Consider the following 22,497-nt stretch of genomic DNA (forward strand, 5'->3'; position numbering starts at 1 on the left):
GGTTGGAAGATCAAGCGTACATTGCTGGACTTGATACAATAGTCACGGACACACTTACAAGTACAGCACAGCCTTGTTGCTCAGATGGGCTCCAATTACCAGGTCCGGGTAGCTGTTGCCATCCATGTCTACCCCGCCCGATATCGCACTGCCAAACGATTTGAGGTGTGGGATGAAGGAATGCCCAGACAGCCTCTGTAAGGTCAGGTCAGGTGTCAAAAAGAAAAGTACTTAGATTAATGCTTCTGAAGGACACAGAGGAAACACGGAATTTTTTAAAGTGTAACCAAAATAATGCACAAAATTCTACTACATTGTAACTCTAACAATCTAATGGATTCTCTGTGCATTTACAATGTAAATCACACGCAAAACAACAACAATCTATGAAAGAATGTTGGCATTTCTGTCAAAGAAGCTGCACTATTTACATGTAGCTATTTCTGGAAAGGGGTCAGTTTATAAAACTAGGTCACATCTGCACACACCTGAGCATAGGTGGTCTTGAGCCCCATCTCCCCACCATGATAGATGTACACTGCACCGCTGGTGTCATCTTCAAAGGGTGCACCGACTACAACATCTGTAACACATAATGAGGATTCTGACTTAGGACACCAGATTTGAAGTCTATGGGCTACGGCAGGGAAATTGCCACCCTCAAGAAGGAAAATAAAAAAAAAAGAAACACAGAAATCTCAATATCATTTGTTTGGCAGTACTCTACATGATATCATTACGCCAAATCAATAGGCATATGCACCCTAACTCTAGGAGAACGAATACTATTTATATTGTATATCCAAGTGCCCTCTCCCAAACCCAAGGGCCAATGGCTGGAAACCCAATTTCTTAACCCCTCCACCACAACAACATGAAAAAAAAAATCAACCTGTGAAAACCTTCCACCCAACTTCAACTCATGACAAACTTTGTCTAGGTAGTCAGTGCAACAATCCAGACAACTGCCGAGCCAATTAAAACCTGACATGATCTCACCGTTGAAGCCATCTCTGTTTAGATCGCCGCAGTCAGCAATGGCAGACCCAAACCTGGCATTCGCAGCATTGGAGCCTGACAGTAGGTCAGGCAACTTTCGCATGATGGCCTGCAACGATTCAAAGATTTTTTTTATTTTTAGTTCTTCCATTGGTCCAACTCAATATTTCTTGTTCAATCCTTTTTTCACAGAAAAAAATCAAGAAAAATTTGGGGAAGACTGAATTTTTCAATCTAATCTTGCTGTGATTTTAAATAATTCAAAGAAAAGTTAAGTGATTTTTTGAGGAAAAACCCTGCCTGAATTTGTGGCTTTCACACTAGGAAATTATAATCTTTCATAACTTTTGGCTCATGGGCAATATTTGGATTTTCCAGGTATTTTCCCTGCTTTCCAAAATTTAAAATGCATTGAATTTCAATTTTCCTAAAAATATCACAGTTGAATGTATACACCATCACAGGAAATGTAACCACTGTTATTTTTTTTGTCGAAATTGGCAAGGCGTCAACAAAAAACTTTAGACAATGTAGAGCCCCATACTTACATTACCATCGTTAATGTATATGTACACTCTGCCTTCATCCTGCGTTACAGAGTAGAGCGGTGCTCCTACAAGAAGGTCAGTCAAACCATCATTGTTTAGATCCATCCCTCTCACAGCTGCACCAAAATAGGTACCCATCTGAAACGACAGACGGGATCGACTAATCAAAGCATGGTGGGGAATGGACATCGGAAAGAGAAATTGATTGAAGCAGGATTCGAACCTAGAACCTGTGTAATACCAGAGCGATGTTCAACCAAGGGAGATAACCAGCTCGTGGATAAAAACAGGGACAAATCAGGATGACAAGCAACATGGGGCTAGGAGGCTCCGTCGGTGGAGCACCGGTACAGGGTCCAAGAGATCACAGGTTCAGATCCCACTCCAGGCAAAATGATGGGATCCAATTCTCACAGAGTAATTTTCAAATTTACAAGGCAGTGACAACATATTGCTAGCAGGCCACATGATTCCTATCTCGGCATCTCAGTCGAGCATGTGCATAAATCACCAGCCTCTGATCGGTTAACGAAAAGTGCTTGAAAGTCTGGATACCGCCAAGGCTGGTGCTGGGAAATCAATGGCACATTGTGTGCCAACGGTAAAGTACATTAGAGGAACATAGACCTCAAAATTAGGAACCCAGATACACGAAAAGAGGCTTTCACTAAAGTGATTGAGTCAAGACTTATAAACTACTTCAGGAAAGGCCATTAATTTCAAGAGCTTATTCTTCATGTTATTTTGACAGAAACATGTCCATATTCTACGGAGACACGTGATGGAAGAAATGTTCTGCACCAGCTGCAATGCTAATCAGTAAAGATTCAAAGCTGTGATCCAGATGCAAACTGGCTCCAACTAGTGTGCTTAAAAACCGAGATCTGAGAACTCTATTAGGAAAAGAAATTTAATTTTAACAAAACCATTCATGAATGCATCAAAAAAATTGTGGAAGGTGCTTTACTGAATTGCAAACTGAGGTGGTTTGAAGGTGGGCAGCTGGACAATGACAGTGCATGTCAAATTGTTGAATTGTTGAAATATCCTATGCTCTGCCAATAACAGGATTCCTGCACCTAAAGGACAATTCCATGACTTTTAAATAACCAAATTAAGAAAATACTGGTACATGACCCAATAATGCAGTTTCTTGGACTATTCAGACTTTCAAATTAGAAAATAAAATCACACATTTTGTGCACTTTTTCTGATGATAGAAATCACACAGTGTTTGAGAAGTTCCATGACTTTAGTCTTTTTGACAAAGTTCAACGTCTTTTCCAGGCCTGGAAAACGAACACAATTTCCATAACTTTTTCATGATTTTTCCGGGCCGTGGGAACCCTTCAACAAGCAAATGTGGTGTCATCAGTAGTATTTATAAAAAAGTTCTTTATCTCAAAGCAGCCCATCAAAAATAACCCATGCATGATCTTGATTTACATAAGTTTTCCGTTACATCATTCATGAACTTTTCTTTCCGACAACATGATTCCAGGATGTCACCTCTCTCCATGACCACAAGAACCTTGACACTACATCTTGCAGGGCAGTTCTTTTGTTCCACAGGGAAAACTCCAAAAGCACTGGCCTGCAAGATGGCAGTAATGCAAACCCTCTATTGGGGCTTTGGAATGTGTATCCTTTTTGTTTCACACTGCTGACAGCCTGTCTGTGATTCATGCTACTTTACTTGGCAACTCTGGCCAGTATGACACTGAAGCTATCATGGGTAGGGCAGCTGACTGTGTGGTTCGTTTTAACTCAAAACCAGTTTCGGCCACTCCTAAGTGACTCTGCCAGATGAGACAGTAACTCAGGCAGGAAGATTGGTCACATGATACATTCTAGCAACAGCTATCACAGCTGCAGGTACATGCGATTTTGCATCAAAGCTCCAACTATGTGCATGTCTAATCAGAGATTTACCATTTCGCCGACCACCTGCGACAGAAGTGTAAAGTCCTGTAGATCATAGATATACACCTTGCCCTTCTGATAAGCTCTGGGAGCCCCCGCAGCACCTTGGGTTGTTGACCTCGACACAAAGTTACCCGAGGTTACAGCATAGCCTTGACCAAAGAAAAAGAATAATATCCAACAAATTTGTACAAAAGTTTTATTAAGGCCATCCCTTCTGGAAATTGACGGGCATCATTACTTTTGTGTGACTGTTGCTTACGAAAGAAAGAAAAGATCTATTTATACAAGAGTAAAACTTGATATTAACCAGGAGTGTCAACAATTGTGGGCAAATCAAGACAAAAATAGAGGTCCGTGCTCGAAGAACTGTAAGCCGAGATCGGATGGAATGTTGCATCCTTTTAAGTGAACAATAATCAGATTGCATTTTTTCTATCCTGAACACTGGTCTTCAGTTTGTTTCTTATCGCCAAGCACAGATTTCCAAGTACCTAAGAGGAGTTGACTATCTGGCTGCCTCCTGTATCCTGCCTGTGCTTATACAGTCACTCCCCCCCCCAACCAGGGCTGGGTGGAATCGTGAGAATGTTTCCTGTCTTTGCGATTAGCAACACGTCGCTTAAATGTACATGTAGAAGGTATTTGACCTTATCAGGATAAGCAGACAAAAACCGGGTTTACTGCACTTCTCTTGGGCTGAGCTGGTAAAAAATTTGGCAACAAAACAACTTCTGTGACTCTCTTCAGAAACTGTAAGGCACACATATACGCCAAAAAACAGCAGCAAATAGCACATGTACCCAGACCATCGCATTTAAAAGTCACCCGTGAGAAAGGTTCGAGTAAACATTCAAGTCTAAAGCTGCAATATGAATTTTCACCCAAAATATGAAATTTGGGGAAGTTTTTAAGAGAAAATGGAAACGAAAGCTCAATCAGACACATTTGGGGGAAAAGGTACTATTTGCAATTTTTAGAAAGCATAGATCCCTAACCCCCTACGGTGTATGTAAAATCATAGTGAAATTGGAGGATTCGAGACTGTTAGGGTTAACAAACGAGAGCTCGCATACACCATTGTACTCCTTAAGTCCACATGGCATACACGTACATATTCTTTCATCATACCCATCTACAACTCTCAACCTCTTTCCCTGTCTTACATCATACCTATGTAACTTTCATCCTCCTCCCCAGTCGGGTACCAAGTAGTCACATCAGACATCCTCATAGCGTTTGTGTTATCAATAGACACAACACTTCCTACAAAACAAAGATTTTAAGAGAAAATGAGATCCTACTCAAATGACAGGCAATGCAAGGGAGATTGTTGTGTCATTTATTGGTTTGTGGAAAATGCCAAGTTTGGTGTTACAGTCAGAAGTGCATGACAAATACTTGTAGATGAAAGAGGAGTCATTGTTTTATTTCAGCCAGCCACACAACCTCGAGGTTTTCTGGTGATCTTTTCCTTTTTCTCTTTCTTTGTTTTTTTGGCAAATCATGGCTGGTGTGTCACTCTCTGAAACTTCGCCAACAAAGGAAGCATGCCTTCTTCCGACCTCACCTTAAGCCAAATGCCAAACCCTCAAGGTGTGCCTAATATAAAAGGGAACTCCTGAATCACGTTGCACTCAATTTTAGCTCTGAGGTAATTGGTCCCCTCCCCCACACCCCCAAAACCAAAATTGGCTGTCAAGCTCCAAGCTCTTCAACAGCAATAACCAAACCCTACAAGCCTGAAGTTGGACCAAGAGATGGTGCAATTTCTTAGCCGGGTCATTCCAGAAATTATATCTGACCTTTATTATTTGATATGGAAATATCACCGGAATTGACTTCAAACTATTATTATTTGTCTGGCAGGTAATTTGCATTAATTGATCATCTTGGAAATTAGAAAATGTGTTCTGAACTCACAAAATCACATGTAAGATGTGACAGGGATATGGAAAAAAACGGACCCCTAATTTCTGGAATTACCCATCAACAGAGGCTCCTTTAGTCGGAACTCAATTGCGCTGGTTCGAGAACGACTATTAAATGCACGTCTTACGGTCACATCACTATCAACAAAGTGAACACTGCCAACAAGCATGCCTCTACTCAAACCCATGAGGGGGTGCTTATGCTCAAGGCAGATAAGGTGATGGATACATGCTTGAGGTCACTTTGCATATTTTGCAGTGCAGAATAACGTGGGTGCGCACTTTCAATGTAAGTGGGCCAAAATGTGCTGTTGGCGTGAATTCTTCCTCTGAGTCAAAACTCAAACCTACCCCGCCAAGCGAGGGATCCCACTGCTCCTACCATCAGGGTTTCTCCGTCTGCGGTGTACTCGGCGCTGAAACCAGCCTGGCACCATCCGTGCCAAGCGATGCCTCTGCCGTTGGCATCGGACTTAATTTGGATTTCTGCCAAAGACAAGAAAATGCACCACACAGGAAACATCAGTCAGAAACTGCATCGTGAAGGTGAGGGATGCAGTTTCCAGCAAAAAATGTTTAAGGAAACAAGAAAGAGGAAGCGGTATTAAACAAGGGAAAGGAGAGATGAAAGCGCGTTCTGAAAACAAACGATTGAAAAATGGAAGCAAGATCTTTAATCAAATGAAACTCGCTCAAAAAAAAGAATGGATGAGCACACAGCTGTTACATAATATGCACAAGGTCTTTCTACCACGCCAAGGTACGTAAGGATTTAGAATAAAAGTGAAAGAATATTTTAAAGTGAAATTGTAGAAATGATGACCACGAGGAGGGAGAAGGATCCCCTTCCAGAGTTACCAAAGACAACAGCTTCAAGCAGCACAGAACAATTTCAGCGGCACAGAGTACAAAATTTATCAAGGCCACCCTCAATGAAGCCACAGCCTGTAGCTCAGACCAACTGATCCGCCATTTTTCCCTATTAAGCCCATCTTTCCTTTTTAAACCCTGACGCCACTGAGGTTGGGGAATGAATCTCTATTTCCCCACAGGAGTAGCAAAACCTCAACCAAGGATGCTGTCCCATCCCTTCCATCCCCTGAATGCCACCAACATGAATCAGGAGTGAGAAATAAATGACATGTGACACACAGCGAGACAAGGAAAAGACCGTCCCCAGTTGAATGTGTTTCCGTAATTCAGAGTAAAACCAGGCAACATCACAATTACTCACCACTGAAATGACCAGCACTCCTAAATAGATTGTGAAAAGTTACTAAATGACAACATTGGGGATCAGTCCTGGATTCAAACACTCGCCACATTTGTAAAAGTCCAGTTGATCAAACAGTAAGTTTAGTTATCAAGAAAGGGTCCTATTATCTGATATCAAGTTCCAGACAATCCTACATGTATGTGGTTTTAAATAACAAAATTCTTTTGCCTTTATTCAAATTGCGTTATCTATTTGCCATTTCATTAATTACAGACGACAAGTCATGCATTTTTGATGCATCCATACACACACAAAAATTACTTGCTGTTTTTCTTTTGTGAATTGTTTGTTTGGAGCATAGTTTTGTTGCATAGTTTTTGTTTTACTTTTTAGCTTAGTTCTTGATAAATGTTATTACTTTCTTTCCCGGACCGAATGAAGTTGACTGACTTTTTAGCAGGCCCCCACGAGGCATTCAATACCCTCAGGGGTTGAAAATTATGCTGTAATTGTGTTGACATGCACATGAAGCATGTCAATTATTTCAACCCGATGTAAACATTACCTGACATATTTACTTGAAGCAAAATATGATTGCTGAAATCCCATATCAATACCAAAGTCACAATACTAGTGCACATGTGTTTGGCATTACTGAAGAAAGGAGGTGTTTTACAGACTGGTAGCAATGATGAAGGACAGGACAGGGTTCAAGTTTCGGGAATTGGACGGTCAGGTCGTAACAGCGCTATGCACAAGGCTTGTATGAAAACTTTTTTTCGATACCTGGAAAGTTTCAAACTTGGTTCATCGTTGGCAAGAAGTGTGCTAGTCAGGGCCTTATGATGCACTCCTCAAGCTTTTCATGTCATCAGTCTTCAAAACTTGTGAATTACAACCCATCTAGAAATGCTTCTTTTTCTTTCACAAAACCACGTTATTGATGGCAGCTTGACAAGTGTAGTACCACAGCTCAACCCATTAGGAGAAGATTTGAGAGATCACCGTGCCACTGTTGTCAGATGTGATGGAGCTCTTCTGGAGTTGTTCTTCAAAGTCTTACTAGGTCAAGCTGCACAGCAAGTTGACAGCAACTGGGCATTCACACCGGTTGCTATCACGATTTCTTTCTCCCAGTTCATGACCCCCAGCCCCCAAGTGCTCTAGTGCCAATTCACATGCAGAAGTATTTCATTTGAAGGCAGGTTCATCTGATGAAAATCTGTCCTTTTTCCCAAGTGGAGGAAAAATCATACAGTTTTGTAGCCACTTGTGTGTGGGGCAAGGACTTAACGGCATCGGATGGTTCATGTACAAAATATATGTAGAGTCTGCAAGTCTTGGAACGGAGCTCTGTTTGTCTAGGAAGTTTGGTTGGCACATTGGCGCCCAGGATTGGAACGACATTCGCAGCTTTTCTTTCGTTTCTAACTTGGGCAAAGCATGTTATCTCAACGTTCAATGATCTTCCAAGTTCACTGCAAAAAGACAAGGGGAACAGAAGCTGACTTCAGGATCAAGGAAGCAGAAATGCTGGACAAAAAACAAAGACTTTGTTGATAAAAGCAACAATACTAGTAATTAGCATACAATAAAATACATGTATGCAGTCTTACAAGCTTGTGTGCTGCCATCGAGGATTCTGAATTTCGATTGTCTGGTTTGGCTTTCCTAGGGTTTCCTTCTGTACACCATCCTTTACAAAATCCATTTCATAAAGAGTCAAGGAAAAATTCACTCGCTCATGTACCAACTAACTCCACACTTCTATAGCAACACACTTTATGACAGAAAGGGAAAATAAATAATAGATGCCAACAGACACAAAACTTTCCACTATAGAGCCCTCTATAGAAACCATCAAAACCTTTTTTGTGGCTAGGCACATATATCCTTCCTAAATCACAATGGATTTTTAAGGTCAATGGGCCACCAGTGTAACAAACTGGGTGCTGTGGGGGGAGGTTATTCAAAAGCCATGCCCTTGTCCAACTCACCCACAAAAGGCTTGTTTCCCTCTGGAAGGGGAAACTCAATAGAAAGAGTGCTGCTGAAAAAAAAAATATGGCCATACACATCAGCCCCTTGGCATGGCGACCTTGCATTTATTCATTTAGGCTGGACCAGTCATTTCCAGAGGTGATTGTGGCTTTACTGACAAGACTTGTTTCCAGTGTGACATAATTTGATTTTGTTTGCAATATACTTTAACAAGAATCAAGGACAACTCCGGGAAAAAGCAGTGACCCGTTTCGGATCTTTCAAGACAACCTTGCCTGTCTCTGCACAGGTACATGTACTTGGGAGTAACCCCGTGTATTCACCTTTTTCCAAGTTCCCACCCCCCAAAACAGCCCTATCACAAAAACATTTCACGCCTATGAAGTCTGTCCTTATCGCAGGAAAAGACCGCAGCTGATGGCATGGGGGACAGAGAGGCGAAGGTCAGAGGAACTGTTGGGGCAAGGGGGGGAGGCTGCGTTGAAGGGAAGCCAGAGAATCATCAAATCTCAAGAGAATGTGTTCACAAAGATCACAGACTAAAAATAAAGGCCAGCAGTGGCCATGAATAGGTTTGGTGACAGGGCAACGTGGATGACAACAAGCTGGAGGGTAGGATGTGAGATTTCCGTAGTTGTTTATTTCCATTTTCACTTCCTGGCCTTCTCGGCGAGTCCTGCAGGGTCAATTAGTACTGGCACAGACAGTCTGTTCGTTGTAAAAAAAAATCTCAATTTATCTGGATAATTTCTGTGCCCCTGACTGCTGAGCTGTTCATTTAACTTGCAACGGTGGAAATAGAACTTGGCCACAAATATCAAGACATCAATTCGGTATTTTTTACCACTCAACCATATCCATATTCAGTGTTCCTCAGTTGCTTCACTCACAAAGTGAATTAGCAACTGAACTACAACTGCAGGCGCCGATAATTGACAAGATCTCATGGAAGAAAGGGAAGGGAATCTGAAAAATCATTGAAGGAAACTGGCGAGGTTAGCTTTTAAAATGGACAGAAGTTCACTAGTTCAATCTTAAAGTCTGCAAATTATATTATTAGAACTCTACTTTTAATTTATCCTTTTACAGAGGAACTTTACTTTCCATCATTTTTTTAATACAAGCATAAATGCAAATCTATGGATAGGGAAATCTTTGGTAATACAAAGTTGCACAACTACAGTATCTAACTTAAAAACATTACCAAGAGTGGAATGATGGATAGTGGGTCAAAACAGTGAATTGGGATCGAGTACGAGTACAAAGATGAGCGCTGACCTACTGTACTTCATTGTGTGCCCAGCAAAAGGGCGGAACAACACTCACACCCTTTTGCTGGGCACACGATGAAATACATGATTACAACAGAAAAAAAAAGTTCCCGGCAAAAGGGCTTAAGAACACTCTCTATTTCGTAAAAACGGGTAAAATTTACTACAAAATCAACACAGGCTGTGCAAAAAGCAACCTTTGAACAACTTATCAAATGACTTGGGAAAATTTTTTGTAACTATTTGCAAAGAAATCTGTATATTTCATTGAAATAAAACAGTTGCATACATACGTCTTTTTGCCGGGAAAGTTGTTTTTGGAGTGATCGTGCTTCCCGGCAAAAGATCATAAGCGCCTAAGTCCTTCTTCCAGGTACAAAATGATTTCATGAAAAATATGGAAGGGCTGCGTAGCACTATGATCAGAATATTGACAAGAATATAATATAAAATCAATGCTTTGAAGCATGCAATTGCCGAGCTTTCGGTAACTGAGTACCTTCTTCAGAACCAGCAGATTCAGTTCATAATGAACGCGGAAAAATTCATGTTCATCCCACCTGGATGCAACATCCCAAGTTAAAAAATGACATGCTACTCCAGTTCCTTACGCTGTACATCAGATGACGCTTTCCGCAGGATGCAGACGCTTACGTCACAGAGGGTATGTGGCGGCACGCAAAAGTGCTGCGCAACAGTGACACCAGGTGTTTGTTGGCACACTGCGCAAGTGTTCCGCGAAGCGGTCACCAAGGTGCTGCCAGTGAGTCACACTGCAGTGTAACTGGTTTCAAACAGAGAGGAGGCTTCCTATAACAGGACACAAAACATAACCTGTGCCTGTACTCTAGCAAGATACCAACTAGCCTCTAAGATTCATCATTCCTCCATGTATTCGCCCCCCCTCCCTCCCTCCTTCCCTTATCTCAGCAGCAAAGCTGAAACCAAACCTTGACTGAGTCTGGTTTGCCCATTCTACTCCCTAGTGACACGGGGGGAAGGAAAGGTCCAGAATTGACCCCTCTGGTCATGGTGTACAGACAGTCAGGCTAGTCTGGAAACCTGGCAGGATGCTGGACTAGCTGTGAGGGCAGCCTCAGGTCACAAGCCCAGATCTGCTGCCAGACAACTCCGACAGGTGGATGGCAGTAGCACGCTGTGACAGCGTTCAGTCATGAGGGCTTTATGAACTCAATCAATGCACATTACCTTTAGAAGTTGGCGACTTTCCAAGACTAAAAAAATACCAGATGAGAATACACTGCTCCAAAATCTCTTCAATGAGTGCAAGACCAGGATGACAACTTGTAAGAACATAGTAGATGTTTCAATTACAAGTGTTTATGCAAATGAATAAACCCCATCACGTGACAGGTGAGTCACATGACAGGCTGTATCGTTTCAATGCAAGGATACATTCAGAATCTGCAGAAAACAAATAATGAATACTTCATATCCATACGAAGTCCAAAATCACGACTTCCATGCGATGGTATGTTCCATCCTCATGAAATTACTCTCACCACTACGGGTACATTCCTGATGCATGTGTAGGAACATGACAAATTTTGCACAAATTAGCACATTTTCCGAACTATCTTAATTTGAAGGACGTGAACTTTTTAAACTTCCAATGTTCATATCCTATAAGCAGTGGGGGAGCTAGGATTTTACTAGAGGGGGGCACAAGGGGACACCAGCATCTTATGCGGGGTACCAGTTTTCAGTGGAGTGGTTTTTGGGGGCAAGCTTTTTGTTAGCCTTGGTCAATATCCATTCATTTTGTTTTTTAGTGGGGGGTTACTTGCCCCCATCCCCCCCCCCGCCCTTAGCTACGCCCCTGCACACAGGACAGAATCAGTTGACATCACGTCATGTTAAGAACAACACATAAACATATATCATTTGGTTGGCATTGGGGAACATCTCCCCGTCTCAGAAATTTCTTCCTAGTTATGCCACAACAACTATGACATCATTTCCTCACGTCCAACGGCCCTACAGTCATGACAGTGCTCACTATGAAGAATACGATTTCATATATATACAGTACTTGTACAACACTCTCTACAGATCAATGTAATATTGTATTACAGTCTCTGGGGCCAATTTCATAGAGCTGCTTAAGCACAAAATTTGCTTAAGCGCGAAAAAAACTTACTTCATAAATCAGGTAACCAGCCAAAACTCCATGTGATGTAAATTGTTTTGGGATCGTATTTAGCTGTCTTTTGGTTAGCATGACAATTAGATAGAGTTTGAGCTGGTAACCTTTGTTTGTTAAGCAAAGTTTTTTCCTGCTTAAGCAAATTTTGTGCTTAAGCAGCTCTCTGAAATTGGCCCCAGCTGATGTCAGATTCTGTCCAAACAGAATGCAAAAAGAGGCCACTTTAAAATAAAATACCCCGCACAGCACGCAGACATTTGATTGGCATCTCTGAAACCGGCCCCCCCCCCACTTTGCATCCAAAATTTCCCCGGCACAATTTTTTTCCCTCACGGAGTAGTCACAGGCAGCCCATCCACAGTGACCTTCACCCAAACCATCTGCCTTGACACCAGAGCAGTTAATTCCAGTACAAATGCTCCATTTCCCCTTGACAAAGAAGAAGTCAGCATTGAGTGACAGGGAGAGCGTTTTTACAACCCTCGTACTTTGCCCCTCACCACTGAAAGGATGGGGGGCCACAACCCCAAAACCTGGGAGACTTCACACTCGAGTGTGGGTACACACCTGTCACTTCACCGTTGGCCCATGTCTCACAACCTTTCTGCCTTCAGGGGATTGCAGACGAATATTCCAGGGATTATTATTCAATAATTATATACACATGGATCAACAACATCCCACACCTTTTCTACGGTGATGGGTTGGTATGTTGGAAAAATGCTTCAGTATGTAAACACAGGTGAGTTGGTGTTTTTTTCCTGAGATTAGACAGGAAAGCTATAAAGTTTGTTTACTTGGCAAGCGGTTACAAGTCAGTGTCAGATGTGGGTTGGGTTCACGATATTCCTGTCGTACTTTTTTCAGGCAATAGCAACCTCTTAGAAACAAAAGGCATCTGAGATAACAGGGTTTTGAACCATGGCAGACCTCATCAGGATTATTTTTTGGAGGGGGAGGGGTAAACCATTTGAATCTTTTCTGGGGTGGGAGAATTTCCCTCGGTGGGCAAAGCACTCATCCCCTTACAAGATAAAATTAACAGTACAGTAGGCGAATATCAATTTTGAGGTTTTTTCACGCAAATTGGTAATTTCCATACACTTTCATCTCTCTTTTTTAATTCTTCCAATTATTTCCCCTTTCTCGTTTCTTACTTTTCAATTTTCTTTTTCCCAGTGACTGAAAGCAGCCTCTTTGCAAATCTGAATGAAGTCAACACTGACGGGCTGGCATGATTTAGTAATAAAAAATCTCCACAGGCATCCATCCGGGAAACACAGATGCAGGAGAAAACTTCCGGCACCTTTGCCCAGGACACAAAGCCCCTTCGTCCCCACCGCTCCCGGTACCCCTAGGATACACATTGGCACAGGTCCAATGCCGAGGTGCCAATGCTTCGATCAACAGAGGTAACAGTCACCTCCGCTGTGTACTCGTACCTTTGAAACTACAATCAATTCAATTCACTGACACACAAAAGGAACAGGCTCGCACATTTTAAACTGGCATACAGACTTAGCGGGCCACAGTTATGCATCAATTTATACATGTGCAGTGTAGGCTATCAGTTTTAAGAGATTTGCAAGTCTTGTCCTTTCCCACTGAATTACCAAGTCACTCAATGAACAATCAAGCAAGAAATCGGAAAGTCAGTCCATGAATCGCTCCAACCTAGATGAACTAATACACCACACACAAAAAATCCCTCCACAACTGAAGAATAAGGTTTGTTTCTTGAAAGCAACAAACCAACCTACGTGAACACACTAGATCTCAACAGCGGACTGAAATGCACATGTACCTGGTCAAACCTTTCAAAGATGACTCCTGTACAAAGTTTGTACTGCTAAAAGCCTTTTGAGCTGGACTTTAAATTACATGTAAAAGTAACAAATTCATCAAAAGGCAAAACGTGAGTAATAGTGTAAGGGCCTTGGTTACATCAGAAAAAACAAAGAGAGATCTGTTTATTCTCCATCTGCAGAAAGTGCTCTATTGAACATTTTCACAACACTGTTACATATGGAAAACAGCACTAAGTTGCACGCTAGCAGAAAACAAATTGCTGAACCATTCGTACCATGTTTAATGCACAAACCAAATGGAGCAATAAAAAACTTAAGCTTGGAACCATAAGTACAGGATGTGATGAACACGCACAAAATGACCTGAATCTGTCAAAATCAGGCGGAAAAAAATCTCAAAGCTTGGGAGCAGAAGCCAAAGCTGCCATGACGAGCTGAGCTACAAGTTTTCACTCACAAGTCTCCGTATGGATTGGAAAAAAAAATTGGAGGGTGTCAAAGAATGTAGACAAGTCCCCCCCCCAAAAAAAGAACAAATGGAGACAAACTCTTGTCTTTTTATGAAGAAGATACTAACTGGAGATGGAACATGTACGTCAGCCTACAGCATCCCAGGAGATGCACTGTGGCATCCCAGGAGATGCACTGTGGCATCCCAGGAGACCCACTGTGGCATTTCAGGAGATGCACTGTGGCATCCCAGGAGACCCACTGTGGCATCCCAGGAGACCCACTGCGGCATCCCAGGAGACCCACTGTGGCATCCCAGGAGATGCACTGTGGCCTCCCAGGAGACCCACTGTGGCCTCCCAGGAGACCCACTGTGGCCTCCCAGGAGACCCACTGTGGCCTCCCAGGAGACCCACTGTGGCCTCCCAGGAGACCCACTGTGGCCTCCCAGGAGACGCACTGTGGCATCCCAGGAGACCCACTGTCTCCTTAGGGGGTGCAGGGGTGACCTCTCCACTGGAATTTCACACCTGACCTTATTATATGAATACCAGTCAGAGAGCAGCACAAAGGGGCAAGTCTACCACATAAGAGTGTTGTTTAAACAAAATGTAGTGGTGGAGAGATCGAAACTGCGATAAAATATAATATGGCATACCCTGACGATAACTGGTATTGTCTAAAAAATTGGTCTTTTCTCTACAAGTTTACCTGAAGAGTTATAACTATTGCATGAGCTGGGTACCTGTGCACAGACATGCACAAAACAGTGCCATACAAGCAAATTATACTGACGCCATTTCAAAACTAAACAGAGAAGCAGATGAAACTCAACACAGAGCAGTGGCAAAAGCTGGCCTGCAGTGAGAGTTTGCAAAATGAAAACTGTAGTGCCTTGGGGGTTAAGGGTCAGGGGTCGGGGTCAGGGGCTGAGGGACCGAGGACAACTTACCATGGATACACGGAATGCTCTTGTTGAGAATTTGCAAGTCGCTGTCCATGGTGAAGCACACGCCATTGGGCATCACCACCTCGGCGATACTCTCAAAGTACGCATTGGCCCATCGATGAGCGCAGGTCTATCAAGTAGGAGCCCCCAATAATAACCAAGACAAAAGAAAAAGACAGCAGGGAAGGGAAGGGACCCGGCAGAGAGTAAACATAATGCAAATGAAAAATCAAGCAGAGCTCCTCATTACAGCACAAATTCAACTCGCAAGCTATTAAAATGAACTTCAACAAAGCCATTCCTTTGTCACTGTTTTCCCTGTTACTAGTGACTGGACTTGCGACTGGTCTTGAGACTGGTCTTGGGATTGGTCTTGTGACTAGTCTTGTGACTGGTCTTCTGACTGGTCTTGCGACTGGTCTTCTGACTAGACTTGTGACTGGTCTTCTGACTGGATTTGTGACTGGTCTTGTGACTGGTCTTGTGACTGGACTTGTGACTGGTCTTGTGACTGGTCTTGTGACTGGTCTTGTGACTGGTCTTGTGACTGGTCTTGTGATTGGTCTACTGACTGGTCTTGTGACTGGCCTAGTGACTGGTCTTGTTACTGTTCTTGTGACTGGTCTTGTGACTGGTCTTATGACTGGTCTTGTGACTGTTCTGGTAATTGTCTCCACTAAAACACTGGCTATGAATGCGATATCCATATCTGTTTCTAATACTGTCGTAAAATAACTTTCTGCGTTAACAATGTTCAGTGGTTCAACATACCGGTATGTAAATATCAGAAGGGACACATAGGAGGTTTTTCAAAAACATTAGCATAAACTGTTTAGGTAAGCCCACAAAAGATGTAGCAGGCTATCAGAGGGTACAGTGAATAGAACAGAAAATGGTCCAATGTAGAAATAATGGAGGGAAGCATGTGTGTAATGGGTTGAAGTTAGAGACAAAATGCAATGCTGATTAGTGAGGTAACAATTACAGTGGGGATAGTACATGTAGTTTGGTCAATCTGTTAGCAGGTGGGTGCAAGGAACCATTAGCAAGTTAAGAAAAAATTGCAATGACATTCTCAGCCAGCAGAAGTGTCAGCATTTCTAAATGCTGCAAAATTAACGTTGCTGACATGATTTTTCTTTTAGTGGGCACTCTGTCAACCCGTGCAGGCATCACTCTGTCCTGCCAGCCACTTACCGTTCAGACACGGCCGGGCCTTGACCACGCTGGTAAAGTCAAACATGGCGTTGATGGAGTAGCAGACACCGTTAGGCAAGATGGCGTCTGCATAATAGTCATTAGACCACCTGTGGCCACACACCTGGGAGGGGGTAAGGTGAGAACATGCAGGAGAGGACCCGAACAAGGAGAGGACCCGAACAAGGAGAGGACCCGAACAAGGAGAGGACCCGAACAAGGAGAGGACCCGAACAAGGAGAGGACCCGAACAAGGAGAGGACCCGAACAAGGAGAGGACCCGAACAAGGAGAGGACCCGAACAAGGAGAGGACCCGAACAAGGAGAGGGGTGGAAGGGAGGGGGAGCATGTGGATGTGAGTAACATGACTCATCTCAGGGTTAAAGGTCATGGGATCAGAAGTTAAAAGTAAGGTGTCAATGCAGGAGTGGGATAAGTATGGTTCAGTGCAGAGCGAATTCAGGTCTGAATCAGTCATATCACGACTCGGGCTTCAGTTTGTCATATTTGACAAAATACTCAGCTTATGAACAATCCGCATTTGAGGGTGAACAAAACTTGATTGACCCCTGACCTGAATTGTGTACCTGAGCAGGATTAGCACCATTGTCAAGGCCAATCCTGTCTAACAAGTTATCTGGCTGGAGTAGCACCAACTGCTGAATGGAATTTTACTACTGTAGCTAATGGGGGCTACACATGTTGCTCAAGCCTGAATTTGACTGATTTTTTTTTAATAAGGTGGCCATCTGGAAGAGGAAGCTTGTCAAGGCTGAGGCCCATTTTTATCAGTATGAACCCCACAACCAAGACAAAACTAATGCCCGGTACCGATAACCTTTGAGGTATTGCTTCCAGAATTCTCATCAGCACTTTGGCTGACTTATATCCCTCCCAATTACAGAACTTGAACAAGCATCGGCTTTCACCACTTCAAAGCCCTATGGCTTTCATATCCCAGATGGGCCCGACAGCATGTGCAAACGCAATCAGTAATCTTTCTCTGAGTTGCTTTCAGCTGGCTTTCGCATCATTTCTGACGGAGCCTGGTATTCCTCATAAGATGCTCCTATTTATATTACATGCAGGTAACACTGTATTTCAAATTTTCGACTTCGCATGGGCTTTGACTTTTGAAGAAATGGTCCTGAACATACAGCCTACAGGCAGCAGCATCATTTCTGCAGGATTAACATTCTATCAACTAAGGATTACAAGTTATAGCTGATGAGGGCTTATGAGGGACATTTAGGAAGGAAGAAATCTGGGAAACATAGCTGGGCCACTTCTCAAATGTTATTAAGGAAATTTATGTGATTATCAACAAGAGCTTGCATTGCCATCGTGTTATTCAATTCTATGTCCAAGCAATCTGGAGCAATATTGTACGATGCCTTTTCTCTGTCCAGTCTGACAATAGGGCCTAATTTCAGCATATACTCTGCAGCGGTTTTGCAGCTCAGGTAAGTCAGACATGATCTACTCACGGTGACTCTCCCCGTTGTTCCAATGTTTTGACGAGTTAGTGACACCCCTAACCACTGGTTGTCTTTGGCATCAAGGAAGCGCGGTCTAGAGCCGGGCACACTGCGTTCATTTCCTGAAGATGGAAAATCAATTGTCCAAAATAAGAAATGCATAAATTGATTACAGCCTAACATTTCATAACACACTGAATTGCACACATTTAGAAGTGGAAAATTCAGTTGTACAAATTATACAGTGCATAAGAACACTTAAATATAACCAAGCAAGTGAGTGACAAAGTACGTCGAGACTTTTAGGAATGGGGTTCACAACAATATTTGCACATTTGAAGTTTTGGAAGCAGAGAAAAACATAAGATATACTTTCAGTCAGTGCTTGCCTGGCCGAAGCCAGACGGTATGTACCTCTCGTTTATTTGTTCTTGTCAGGAATGCATTCAAGGTAAATTCAAAAACCTCAAACAAATGACACTGCAGGCCACATGGAAAAAATGCTTTGTTTCTAGCACAGTATCCTGTCTTACCTTTGTCATCTAATTTAACCTGCTGACATCGTATTCCAATACGTTGTGAGGAGAGTCCGCATTGATATAATGCTCCTGGCCTTCGCAACAATCGCTGGTATACTGAGTTTGCCGTGGGGGCCCCGGCTAACACCCTTAAAGAAAGGAGAGCGGGAAAGGAGATATCATTCATGAAATCTCTTGCAAATATTACATTCACAAGGTTGAGAAACCAAGCAAAACTCTTTTCTGCTTGTTTGCAATTCAGAACCCTGTTAAATTTGGCAACAGGAAGTCTCGCTTTCTATGTGAACGGTAACTGTAAGCATCAACTCGGGTTAAAGCAAGTTTACAAGAAAGCCCTGCTGAAATTATGCGATGCCAAGATGGATTAGGCAAATTTTCCAAAACAGCACAGGGATATTTCTCCCCAAACGGTAACTTTGTGTCCAGTTATACGCGCATGGATGCCTTAACAACCATTCAGATGTCCATGTAAACACCCTAGAGCTGAAATTAATCCATTAGGCACACTATAAGTGTTATCAGCAATTGATTGTTTACAAAATTGTTTCAAACAAACCTTCAGAGGAGTGAGGGTACATTAGAAGCATTTAAAATGACTAGACACAGAATTAGACACTTAAAACTAGCTGGATCAACTTCTCCTACACAAACGTTGGATAAGGAAACCAATCCTAACAGGAAGTAACTTTTTAAGTACTGACTATCTAAATTTAGCGCTCGGCTGTATACATGTACTGTGCTGTTGATATGGTGTATCAACTGATTGCTGTCGGACACCAAAGACAGTGTGCCCTTATGCATCACAAACACATATTTGGACAGTTTTCTGGCATTTGTAATTTCTACTTTCTTCCCTCAGCAAACATTTTCCATAGTTTGCACAAAACACAGTGAACTTTAGGACTCGTCCATAAATGCACGCATGCTACACTTGGGAGTAAAGTCATTAGGAAGTGACTCCGCGTGCCGATATTTATAGCCGACGACCTACAGTAGGCAAAGTCGGGTCTGAATCACTGAACTGAGTAATTCCTGTCAGAGGCACTCTTCCTCTTGACTGAGTGGACCAGGGCTCGTCAGACTGTCATGTGGGGTGGGGGGTGTTTGAGTAATGGATATGGAAGCACTGTAGACAGCCCAAAAGACACAAGTGAACAGTGTAGGTCATGTTTACAATGGACATTTCCATGATTTCTTCAAGAAAAGTATAGACAATACTGAGGATAATTATAAAGGGAAGGATAATGCTACAAATACACAATTTTAATAATTCTCTAATTGTTAATTCTACAAGAGTTACTGCGTTATACGATGCATTGAAAACATATACGTCGTGATTCTAGTGCACACTGTACATGCAAATTCTACAAGTGCACCAGATACCATACAGTGTATGTATTTGAAAAATTTGTACCTTTTTCAAAATCTGGTTTTTCAAAAGATATTTAACACAACCAGGAAATCATCATTATTGTTGTTTTTTAAGAAAACTTCAATCCTAATGTCTAAACAGAACTACATTCTTGTAAAGACCTGCAGTGGGCCTACATGTACGTGCATCATACTCAAAATTTTCCCAAGCACATCGGTAAGAGTTTCATGCACGGACATCACTGAGTTTCCCTTGCAATGATTTATAAGCCATCAGAAGGTGATAACCTGCCCTAAAAAGTCGAATTTTGCTGGGAAAATATCGAAGGATTCACTTAGAAATTTTCTGACCAATCTCACAGGGTTTGTGCACAGGGTATTATGTCACGTCCTATGTATGGAACTCTTTCCCAAACTTTGTTGTAATAAATCTACAAACTGACCTACCCCTGTTGACAACCATGAAATCTGACGCTGGAAATCTAGAACAGCCATTAGGCTAAGCATTACCAAGGAGGTATCACAAACACATTTATTTCCTCCCGTGGCAGAAATAATAATAAAAAAACAAGTCTAAAAGGCATATATATGCCAGAAGAGGTGGCAACACCTTAAAAGCAAACCCTGTGTTAGGCATGCCCTTACACAAAACATACATACATATTACTATAAGAAACAACAAATCATTGTAGCTCTAAACAATTATAGAGTGATTGTTGAAGATGGACTATGAAAAGAAAAGGTTAAGTTAATTTCATGGCTACGAATATGATCAGAAGTAGTCATTGTGACAGCAGCGACTGCAATGGTAGAAGAAATTGATCTAGGAGCTGTGCTCTATTCAAACCTACCAGCAACTCACACGTAGACGTACATGTAGAGCGGTAGTAATATTATATTGTAACTCCGATTGAGGTTGAGATATCATCTCAACCTCAATCAGGAATGAGTGGCCAAAGTACAGTAACAGTACGACAGTGTAGGTCAACAAATACAAGACAATGACTCCATCGAAGCACAAAACATGACAAAATACTCACGATTTCCCTGCCGAGTTCTCGTGCAAGAGAACAGAATATCCGAAGTAGCTGTCAGTGGGTCCTTCGTAGGACACAGGGGCACTTGTATCCAGATTAAAGGGCTGGACTACACCCAACAACAGGCAGTGCCATAATCCCAATGACACAGCCAGCCTCCAACATACACAGGCGTGCACCGTCCTCAAGAATGACGGGGCCACACGACCCTCTGCCCCCAGCGCACCCCCGTCCACGCACTGCTCCCTGCTATTCCTCACGGACTTTTCTCGTGTAAACATTGTTCCAACTTCCAAAAACTGGAGCACAAAACGTGACTTGACTCTACCAGAACAGCTCAACTAGTAGTCACACCAAGTTCTCTAATACACAGCTCAGTTTACCCGCGGCATTTTAAATAGAACTTCCGCGACTGTGCAGACCTAGCAGGGAATAAAAGGCGACTTTTTCCTATCACTCAGACCAGGCGATCCTTGTCAATGTCATCAGTCTAACCACGTCGTCAACCTAGCGGATTGGACCACCACGTCACGCGTCACGTCACGCAAGATTGACCTGGGGGACAACATGGGAACCACTCACGCCACGTGTTCGATACTTGACGCTGTACATATTATTATATTGTGATAACAAAGTTTCTGGCAAGTTTATTCGGTTATTTAAAATGCTACTTTTCATGTCAAGAGATCACTTTGCTTCAACTGCGTTTATGTAAGCTTCTGATCGCCTTCTGGCTGCACTGCACCAAATATGCGCCGCCCATGGAAAACAGTTCCAAAATCAGACCGAAACGGCGCCGCCTGGTGACTCTCGGGAAGAAGTCGGCCTCCGTTTTTTCACTGGAAATTCAACATTATGGCCAAAAGATCACTTTTCGTTTCAATTTTATGGGGGTTAGCCACGATTTTATTTTAATTCGCCTTCTCCCCGAAGACACCCCCAAAATAGTAGTAAAACTATGCGCTCAGTTCTGAATGTAGCCGCCCGCCTCCATCCAAAATAGGCCCGCAATTTGGGGCTTTAATTGTGAAAGAAATACGCCGAACTGGAAACTATCAGTCCTGAATTCGGGATTTATAGAAATATCTCTGTGGTCCCTCCTGGTTATGGCACGTCTTCTTTTCAAATCCCTGTGGGATCACAAAATATTAATGAGCTAATGCAACCATTAATTTGATGGAAGGCACCCTTTTCTAAGTTGTCAACAGCAGAACTACAGTAATTAAAAAGTTACTCTTGATGTCACTGATGTTATTTTTATGAGTCAACTTCGTTTTCAAGTCTTCTTGTCAAGTACGTTTCAAGTTCCCGACTGATGGAGGACGTGTCTGAGTGTACACAGTGAATGATTCATATTCGGCTAATGTACTTCTAAGTTGGGGTAATTTTATTGGATACCTCTTTATGAGAATTTCCTGCCTGGAATATTTATATCATAGCCGAGTCATAGGCAAACCAGGGAGCCCCATCCCCCTACCTCCTCCCAAAAGGGGTGGGGCTTAGCTAACAAAAAGCGAAATCACCGTATAACATCCTGATCTTTCATTGGGATGTTTTGAAATTCTCATATGACACTTGACCGAGCAAACACAAACACAGCATTCCTTACAG

At 42.5% G+C, this 22,497-nt stretch overlaps 1 protein-coding gene across 3 annotated transcripts in view; it reads right to left on the reverse strand.

The window, feature by feature from the left end:
• The window catches only part of LOC110975847 (integrin alpha-9-like), a 32,039-nt gene extending 10,457 nt beyond the window's left edge, over positions 1-21,582 (reverse strand). Inside the window, exons 1-11 of one of the 3 annotated variants that reach the window (XM_022228687.2) lie at positions 20,890-21,582; positions 18,473-18,606; positions 17,949-18,061; positions 15,267-15,393; positions 5,753-5,887; positions 4,644-4,736; positions 3,480-3,622; positions 1,548-1,685; positions 1,000-1,108; positions 489-583; positions 59-195 (exon numbers count right to left, since the gene is read on the reverse strand). In XM_022228687.2, the coding sequence (XP_022084379.2) occupies positions 59-195; positions 489-583; positions 1,000-1,108; positions 1,548-1,685; positions 3,480-3,622; positions 4,644-4,736; positions 5,753-5,887; positions 15,267-15,393; positions 17,949-18,061; positions 18,473-18,606; positions 20,890-21,167 (1,502 nt within the window). In that variant the 5' untranslated portion in view covers positions 21,168-21,582. Of the gene's footprint in view, positions 1-58; positions 196-488; positions 584-999; positions 1,109-1,547; positions 1,686-3,479; positions 3,623-4,643; positions 4,737-5,752; positions 5,888-15,266; positions 15,394-16,460; positions 16,585-17,948; positions 18,062-18,472; positions 18,607-20,889 lie in introns of those variants that run through there. The other 2 variants (XM_022228693.2, XM_022228702.2) reach the window with 2 other exon arrangements.
• Between the last annotated feature and the right edge of the window lie 915 nt (positions 21,583-22,497).

The sequence above is a fragment of the Acanthaster planci genome, linkage group LG17, assembly GCF_054643075.1.
Source record: "Acanthaster planci isolate LZ-2023a linkage group LG17, COTS_SCS, whole genome shotgun sequence".
Taxonomy (NCBI): Eukaryota; Metazoa; Echinodermata; class Asteroidea; order Valvatida; family Acanthasteridae; genus Acanthaster; species Acanthaster planci.